Source organism: Eurytemora carolleeae, unplaced genomic scaffold, assembly GCF_000591075.1.
Source record: "Eurytemora carolleeae unplaced genomic scaffold, Eaff_2.0 scaffold153, whole genome shotgun sequence".
NCBI lineage: Eukaryota > Metazoa > Arthropoda > Copepoda > Calanoida > Temoridae > Eurytemora > Eurytemora carolleeae.
This window is the reverse complement of record NW_019396203.1, coordinates 64,269-73,912: the sequence shown is the minus strand read 5'-3', so window position 1 is coordinate 73,912 and position 9,644 is coordinate 64,269. Positions and strand designations below refer to the sequence as shown.

The window sequence follows — 9,644 nt, the reverse complement described above, 5'->3', positions numbered from 1 at the left end:
CCCTGAGAACAACAGCTGCCAAGGGGGGGGGGATACCGGCTAAGCCTCCTGAAAACAACAGCTGCCAAGGGGGAGGATACCGGCTTAGCCCCCTGAGAACAACAGCTGCCACTTTAGCGACGACTGTAGAAATTTTGTCAAAGTATTATTTAAATTTTATAATGTCCTCCCTAAATGAACATGTAATAAGTTCCTGCCACAAACTCAAATTTTCTTATCACTATATCTATGCAACCTGATGGTGTATATCTTTGATATTCCAAATGATGTAAGATATTTGAATCTAACAGAAATCATAGTTTGACAATGACATATCGAAAGTCTATGAAACATTGGGGTGCAAAGATATAGGGATTGGAATCCCTGTCTGCGGCAAAAGCCGAGTTTCTTTGAATATGTATTGTTTATTATTGTTTTGCAGATATCCTCTAAAAACAACCATGTTGTAGTACTATCACCTTTTTATGATAGTATTGCATGTACTTTCTAATTGTCCTTGTGTGTAATATTTACTATAATTCTTATATTCCCCGATAATAACCATTGACCTCCATTCAACTACATAATTTGTACCTAGAGCATAATCGTTATAGTTATTACATATTTTATTAAAGGTTTATAAATAGGATGATTATCTGATGAGGTTTGATAGTAAAACCATCTGATTTACCAGAGAAGGATCAGAATCCCGTCACGAGATATCAGTTGCACCATGCAGTCCGAGTCCAGTATCCGTCCTGAATACCGGAGTATCCTTCCTACAGCCTCCACACTAACTAGTCTTACACACAACCTCCGTACAGGACGGAGCTATGCAGTTACTCCAGTATCCTATCTACATATGAAGTGTACCCGGAGCAAGAAGCAAGATTCGTCCTTGGATCCTGGTTTCGACTCCTGGATATGTCCGGCGAGGTTTACTGCTGTACACAGGACCCTGAGCTGGATATCCTGGATCGGTTTAATCGTGTTTCTGGAATAGTGAGGGAGGGGAAAGATCGGGAGAATATTCGGAAGCAGCTTGCTCTGGAGAAGGAAGACCTACAGATATGTTTCGTCAACGATATTGTATCTGACGACGAACAGGCTGAAGATGGAGAGGTGGAGTACGACGGAGTAGCAGAGCAGATTGCAAGATGTAATATTTCTCAAAAGGTTGGACAGATAATAGTTCCAATATTTAGAAACAGGGATACTTTAAACAAGGAAGAATATAAGTTAACAAACAAAGAAGAAGAAGATAAGGAGGAAGAGGAAGAAGAGGAAGAGGATGAAAAGAAAGAAACCCAACCAAGGACCAATGAAACCCAGAATTTGAGTGACAATGATCGAATTTTTAGAAATCGAGTTAAAATCCTCCAGGTTGAGGCAAGACAAGGACTTATCTCCGCAAGATCGGAGTCAACCAAACAGATCGCTGAGAAGAGAAGGGATCGAGTAGTGAGTCCAAACCTTACTTCTTTACTTGGAATACAAACCAACCTTAAACTAAACCGTAGGATATTATCCGGCCTTTCTCTAGGACAGTTACAAGTGATTTTAAATGATTATTTAGGAGAGAACCCATTCAGTTTATTTTAATCTTTTTAAATTCTGTTTAAATCCTTTGATCTTTTCAAATCCTTTCAATTTGATTAAATCTAATTCAGTTCTTTTTTGTTTGGCTTTTAAACTGATAATCCTTTATACCGTTTGAGATATCTATAATCGGCCTTATCTTACTAAATCCCATCTCCATTCATTATGAGATCCTCAGATCCTCTAGTCCTCCCCCTGCCCGCTTCCCTCATAATATAATTTCAAAAATTTCACAATTTCAAAGTTTTATGTTGAAATCTAATTTTAATTTAATATTAGATCAGACCAGAAAATTAGTTAATTTAACCTTATTTTGCATTTTCAAATTTCAAAAATCCCGAAAAGGACCTGAAAATGTGAAAATGAATGAATATCCAAAAATGCCCTAAATATCGCCCAATCTGAAACAAAATATTCCGAAATGGTTTTTAAGTAATTGCTTAATTAAAACTTAGTATCCCTAAATATTCCTTGAAAACTCTACTTTTGTCCCTAAATATTATATTGCCAGATCTGAACCTTAATGTCCCCAAATGTTCCAAAATAATGTCTAATCTGAACCTGAATCCCCAAATGTTCCTGAATCCCTAATTATTCCTAAATATTGCCCAAATCTGAACTTAAGTGTACCTAAAAATTGCCCAAATCTGAACCTAAATGTCCCTATATATTACTCAAATCTATACCTAAATGTCCCTAAATATTGCCCAAATTAGAACCTGAATGTTCCTAAATATTGCCCAAATCTGAACATGAAAGTTCCAAAATGTCTCTAAATGCCCTTAAATATTGCCCAAATCTCAACCTCAAAGTCCTCAAATGTCCCTAAATACTCCTAAATGTCCCTAAATGTCCCTGGAAATATTCCTAATTGTCCCTAAATGTCCCCAACTCTAAACCTGAATGTTCCTGTCTCCAGCTCAAATTGAGGAACTGAACAATGAACTTGTAAAGGAACTTCTCATCAGGAAAACAAAACTATCAGAAAAATACTATTAACATAATTAATTATTATAAGAATAGTTTACCCCCATGGGGACCACTACTTAGTTTTCTCACAAAATCATTTATAACTCACCAAAACTTAACCCCCCCCCACCAACTAAATTTTTCCTCTCACAAAATCATTTTTCCCCTCAAAAAATAATTTTTCCACACAAAATCTGTTATTTTTCCTAATAAAATAAATTTTTCCCCTCACAAAATATTTTTTTCAGAAATTTATTTTGCCACATCTATTTCTATTTCTTTCAAATAATTATAACGTGCAGTACTCCCGGAGAGTTTGGAACTTAACACTTTACAGACAGGCACTACATCACGACAGGGCGTTTTTTTACGTTACATCGGGTCTTATATGTCTTAAATGTCGTCCTTGTACGTCTAATAGTTAGATTTGTATAGAGATGAGAGAGGAATGGAACAAGACGCAATGTTAACAGATATTCAAGATCTGGCAGAATTCACAAATTTCAAGTTGTAGTACAACAATATACAGGGGCAAAGTTCATACAGCTAGACGTACTCCTAACACTACCTGCCAAAGCACCGGTGTACGGACTAACTGTGCGACTAACGGTGACAGCTGACTCTGCAACATGTACAGTCCCGGTAGGGGGTACAAGAGTTTCTAACCCCCTAGCTGCAAGTACGGGCCTAGAACACCAAGCATGTATAGTACAACCATGATCAATTTTTATGAATGGAGTACATACGAAAGAAAATTAAGTACATGTAGCATAAGATGTATTCTATACTGAAGAATTTCGAGAAGAAGGAGTACAAACAGACAAGAGAAAATAAAGTACACAAGGAAGTACTGTCTATAAGTATTCTTCAGGGAAAAAAAGTACAAAAGACAGATAAAGAAAAAATAACTTTTTGACAATAATTGACTAGACAAACAGTGGAAACCAGATAACAGTGAAATTTTCATCGTCTTCTATTGGGCTTTTAAGAAATGTCGAAAAGGAATTTGTTATTTGAAAATGAATTATTTCCTAAAAAATGAACATTTTTAGAAATAAATCTGTTTCGAATTAAAGAATCCATGGCGATATTTTTTAATGAAAGAAAGAACAAAGACACCATTCCACATGTTTCTGGATCTCAATGTACAGGTTCACCCACAAAGGATAAAACTTTAGAGATGGCTGTACGGAATTATATTTTCTGTTTCCTTATATTCATGATTTCCTGCAACTTTAAACTCGTTTTTTTTACCAAATAATGTAATAATCCATTGAAATTCTATATTCAAAGACTTAATTTAATCTTAAGAGTTATAAGTCGTCTTTACAGTCTCATCATGTGTGGGTAACCCTGTACATGCTGAATAAAGAAATGAAAATAGAAAAATGAAATATTCAAGGAATAATTAAATATTAAACTAAAATATTATTTCTAAAAAGCGTTAACCAAGTTGAATATCTTTATTACCAGCTTTAATTGTTTTATAAAATAATTTTAAAATTAAATATTAAAAATTAAAAGTTCTAAATATATTTAAATAAATACCAAACAAGATGTTAAATCAAGATTCATTCAGATTTTGTGTTTAAAAAGAGACCAGGGGCAGATTTTCAATGCTTATTATTCTTTATTTAACTCTTTTGATGTTTAGATACTTATGAGTTTAGTGCCTTATTATAGAAAAGTATACCAAACCATTAATTTGTATGACGTGAAACAGTCTCTTTATCATAATAGACATATTGAGAAAAAAAGATTGAAAACCTGACAAGAAAATAATTTTTTAGAAAAATACCTAACTTTTAGATTTGTCAAAAAATCCATTTAATAATTTGACAGCTCTCCTCATTTTTCATTTGATAATTGTATAAAAGGAGTGAAAACTTTACAAAATTCTCAAGTACAGGGTGTCCCAATAAAAACTGCACAGTTGAGATATGACTTTATTTCTAAAGATACAGAGGACAACTAAAAAACGATCTTTAAGTCGTCCCTGGTCTTTCATGTTTAGTTGGTTACCTTGTATATTACAATTATAACACAGTGTTCATTGGTCGCAAAATATAATTTTTAGTATATTTGTTATATTTGTATATTAAAGCAAATAATATTATTTTTTAATATCTAGAAAATAATATTAATTTTCAAAAACAGCTGCCATGTTCTCTGCTTATTAAAACTGTTTCAACTAATTTTTGGTTACAAGTCATATCCCACAGTTTGATAATAATAAAAGTTTGCTTATTTTTTATTAAATGCTTTTTCTTCTTACCTAGTGACCTAATCTTAAAAAAATTAAGCTAATCAACAAAAGAAAGAAAAAATTTTTCATGTCAATGAGTTGTTTTTCTCATTTCAAATAATTTTGCATTATGCTTACAATAACAGCAAACTTTTAGATAAGAATAACAATAAATGTAACGGATATAAATATTTTGTAAATTTCTTTGTTTTTATTTCTATTTGAGATAAACTTTATAAAATTTGGTCTCTATATTTAGTTCTTAGAAACATTGTTAAAGTTTAAAATATTAATAAAAAGATTGATTTAATACCATGGAGTAAAAAGAAATTAAAATAAAGTTTTGACATTTTTAAATTTTAAAATACCTGTAATACCTCAAATTTTCGACAAAATTACCACAATTATTTCCCCAGAATGAATTGATCATTCTGGAACATCTTTGAGCTGTAAGATTGACTTTTTCTTTTTTTGAAAATTTGGGGTACCATACAGTGGTAGGCTATTATATCAATACAATGAAGAAAAAGTTTTCATTTAAGTTTTGATTGTTTAAGTTTTTTAAATTAAAAGTTTACAATAAACCAAAGAGAAGCTTTTTTAATTAAAAGTTTCTCTTGACTTCTATGTTTTTGTGTATCCATGCTGTTTAACAGCTTGATTTCAATCAAAGTTATATTCGAAAGTCGTCTTCATGGTATTGATACATGCGACGATGACTCTAGTATTCACAAAAATGTAAATAATTTTTTTATTTATTTAATATAATTTCGTCTTTCTTCTCTATGGTATTAAAGCAATCACTGTAAGTACGGTGTGTCCCACTAAATATTGATAAGTTATCCAATTGATAGATATTCTTCGGAAAAAAATATTTTAAATTGCTTGATTAAACTAGCTCAATGTTTAAAATTTATAATATGTAAAAATCAATTATCTTTATATTTGTTAAAAAATGTTATTTAAAAGCTTAATAAATCTCTTCTCTTTAAATTTTATATTTTTAAAAATGAAATATTGTATTTTGTTTATAAACTCAGAATCTAAAACTTAAAACAGGGTATCCTTCATGAAACCCAGTATCGGAAACCGGGTTTCACGAATGGGGTAATAAAATTTTGTAGATTTCAATATTTTAAAAGAAATGTAATTTCAAATGGTTAGTTTTATTTTCTCTCTTTATTTTTTTATTTCTTAATGTAAATCTACTCAAATGTACAGACCTCATAAAGGAAACTCGGGAGTTTCGTTCAACGATACTCTTTTAAATTTCGGGCTCAGAGCCCAAAACTTAAGACAGGGTATCGTTATTAAAACCAGTTCTAAAACCCGGGTTTTATGAACGGAGTTAGGCAGTTTTGTAAAAATAAATATTTTTGTTATGAAATATCATATAATTCAGTTTGTTTATATTCTCCATTTTTCTCGAAGCTCTTAAAACAAAATCTACACAAATGTTAAGTCGCCAAAAAGGAAACTCGGGAGTTTCGTTCAACGATACTCTTTTAAATTTCAGGCTCAGGGGGTATGATAGTTCTCTACCTGTGTGCTCAGTTAGCTGTACTGTACACTTACAACTGTTTACTAATATTGATATACTATAGGTTAGGCCAGAATCAACTTATAATAAACATATATGCAGTATGCTCTCGGTATAGTTCCTGGTCAATGAAATTAGTTAAGGATTAGCGTACATCAGCACTCTATACACTATGACCTCGTTGATTAGCGTACATCAGTACTCTATACACTATAACCTCGTTGATTAGCGTACATCAGCACTATAAACACTATAACCTCGTTGATTAGCGTACATCAGCACTCTATACTGAATCACCATGATTCGTTAAATATGAGATTTAAAAAGTCGTCTTTACTTAGTCTTAAGGTATTACACAGTTTCGATGTTTAATTGTCTTCTAATAAAAATGAGTTAAACCCTTTATTTGATATCTTCACGAACATGCACACAATACACACACAAAATCCATCTCACACGATCATCACACATCAATAATTTAAAAAAGGTAGATTTGAGAAGGTTAAGATTTAGTCAAGATTAGATTAAGAATTAGATTCCAATCCTTATCCTCTCCTTATATCTTTTATCCTAATTTCTCCTTAGTTTATCCTCTCTTTATTCTTTACCATTTGTTAGTTTATCCTATCAAATATTTCCCCTACCATTCTCCAACTATCCTAATTCTTCCCTCTTTGAATTTCTTCCATTCTTCCTTATTCCATCCTTCTTTAAAAACTAGCATTTTTTATGGTTCAAAGCAAATATTAACAATAATTCAAATTATTTAACTTTATTGAGATTTATTTATTTTTTACTCTTCATGTTGCACAGATGGATCCTAGTACATTAAAAATATGATTCAAATCAAAAGTGATAATTTAGTGTTGTTATAGTATTCATAAAACTGTCCGTCTACTCTACGCAGAGACGGAGAAATGCGCTCAGTCCGAGCATAGAATGAAACCAGCAAAAAGTCGGAGAAAAGAAGGCAGTCTATAGTAACCCGCACTCAGATGAAGTAGTTGGCTTTTGCCTCTAATGCTAAGCGAGTCTCGTATTTTCATTCTAAAAAATTGCAATAGTTATTAATAAAGATGTTTAACTCTTCCCCACTCCTATTAAATTGAGCTACAAGATAGATCCAAAATTAAGGTCTCCTACAAATACAAGTGCCCGGGAATTTTAGATAGGCCTCCCCTAATCCATTTAAAACTATAGACTCAAAAAGATATTATCGGGTTGGCCACACTAAATTTCCCCGGCACAATACACTAGAACCTCGTTGATTAGCGTACATCAGCACTATATACACTATAACCTCGTTGATTAGCGTACATCAGCACTCTTTACACTATAACCTCGTTGATTAGCGTACATCAGCACTCTTTACACTATAACCTCGTTGATTAGCGTACATCAGCACTCTTTACACTATAACCTCGTTGATTAGCGTACATCAGCACTCTATACACTATAACCTCGTTGATTAGCGTACATCAGCACTCTATACACTATAACCTCGTTGATTAGCGTACATCAGCACTCTCTACACTATAACCTCGTTGAAAGATACTCTTTTAAATTTCCAGCTGGACTGATGAACTGCAGTATAAACTATTCTCCATTGCAAGAACCGAGAGTTTTTCACGGATAAAATGAAATATAAACGTCTAAACTAATTTGAACGTGATATTAAAATCTTTTATGTCTTCAATGATAACTCTTCTTAATAAAGACAATGTTTTGAATTTGTAATAAAATTTAAAGATTTGTGTGTTAAATCATAGCTAGAGGAGCTACGCGGTCTCAAAGTCGCATCAGTCCAGTGTTCACACATACATTTAATCTTCTACTTCTGTCTAGATTGCAGTTAATTGTAAAAATTTCATGAATGAAATCTTAATCGTAAATGACATCAGGAATAAAAGGAAATTGTGTAATATGTTGAGTATTAGTTTTACAGCTTTACATCATAAAAATCATAAAAATGTCTTGTGTCCAAATATAATAAATTTAAGCCGCGTCTCAAAAAACCGGTTTCAATTGAGCGCCGGCTTAAATCTTGAAAAATTTAATACAAATTGAAGTGGAACCAACAAAATTTGGGTCGCGGCTTAAATTTTAACTTCGGCTCAAATTTTTTAAATTCGTCCTCTTCATCTATAAATCCATGGTTTGCTCCAATTGATATAATATTTTGTCTCCATTTTTGTCTAATCATTTATTTGACTGTCGGGTCACAATATTCTACAAAAGTATAAAATTACAACTTTTTAATACCAAAGTTAGACTGACAAAACTTTCAATGCAGTACGCGGGGAATTATTTTAAAAAGTTTGAAATGAAACGAAAAAATTTAATTTCAGATTTTTTTATCAAAATGTAGTTTCTTCTAGTTCTGTACCTACAACAGGGATAGTACGATGTTTTTTAGGCTTTAAGATATTCAATAAAAAAGTCTTAATTTCTAAAGGCAATGTTCAGATGGAATCGTCGGCAGACAAGAAAAATTTACATATTTGACAATCCATCCCCCCCCCCACCATTCCTCTATAGTTTTAAATAGCAAAGGTCAGAATATATACAAATAGCAAAGGTCAGATTTTTAAATTATATTTAAGCTATAGACGAGTAACCTATTTCTTAACTAGAGCTAGAGCTGGAAACTTTTGAATGGTGGATATCGGGATTTATGCTTGATCCACCTCTTATTCTTAATCTCGAGATCAAATAATGCTTGTTCTCCTTTTGTTATTAATCTCCAGATTAATCAACCGATCAGGGATTAAAGATATCCCATTCTAAAGTTTTCAGCTCTGAATTCTTCCTTTGATTGGAAATATTGCATCCATTTTCAACACTGGATCGAATTTAATGTGTTGATTTTAAAGCTGCACAATTTTAAATAACTAGAAAAAAACGATTTTCTTTTCTTAGAATTTAAAGGTTCTACATTCTGTTGCTAAAATATGCTTTAGCATTGCCAAATACTTCAACCCTTTTCTTTGCTCTTGTTTCTTAGCAAGGCCGTACCGCTAGGTGTAAAGAACAATCTGTTTAGCAATCTGCGCTCAGGGTTAACTTGGCAACACCTTCCACGAACAGCCGTAGTACATTTGAATTTCCGAGCCGGGTCAACCTTTCCGATCCCAGTTTGTTCTGTACCTAGCTCTATGGACAGGACTAGCCGGTGCAACAAGGTTGACGCGGTCAGACTTTATGCTTCATATAGGTTGAATTTACTTTTACTAAAAGGGCAGATTTGCGTGCTTCTCTACGTATATTGCGTACTCGTATTTTTTTGCTTTATAAACAATGTGAGTACTCTAA

The 9,644-nt window shown here is 32.4% G+C and overlaps 1 protein-coding gene across 1 annotated transcript; it reads left to right on the top strand.

Moving 5' to 3' along the window:
- The first annotated feature begins 752 nt into the window (after positions 1 to 752).
- LOC111698031 (schwannomin-interacting protein 1) lies at positions 753 to 3,913 on the top strand. The gene is made up of 3 exons (XM_023468249.1): positions 753 to 1,555; positions 2,498 to 2,546; positions 2,983 to 3,913. Exons 1-3 carry the CDS (start codon positions 904 to 906, stop codon positions 3,059 to 3,061), a joined length of 780 nt encoding a protein of 259 aa, XP_023324017.1. The 5' UTR covers positions 753 to 903; the 3' UTR covers positions 3,062 to 3,913.
- The last annotated feature ends 5,731 nt before the right edge of the window (positions 3,914 to 9,644 follow it).

Coding starts and splice junctions, on each gene's coding strand:
- LOC111698031 (XM_023468249.1), top strand. CDS start 904: ATGTCCGGCGAGGTTTACTGCTGTACACAGGACCCTGAGCTGGATATC. Junction 1,556..2,497: donor GATTTTAAATGATTATTTAG/GAGAGAACCCAT, acceptor TCCTGTCTCCAG/CTCAAATTGAGGAACTGAAC. Junction 2,547..2,982: donor GTAAAGGAACTTCTCATCAG/GAAAACAAAACT, acceptor AGATTTGTATAG/AGATGAGAGAGGAATGGAAC.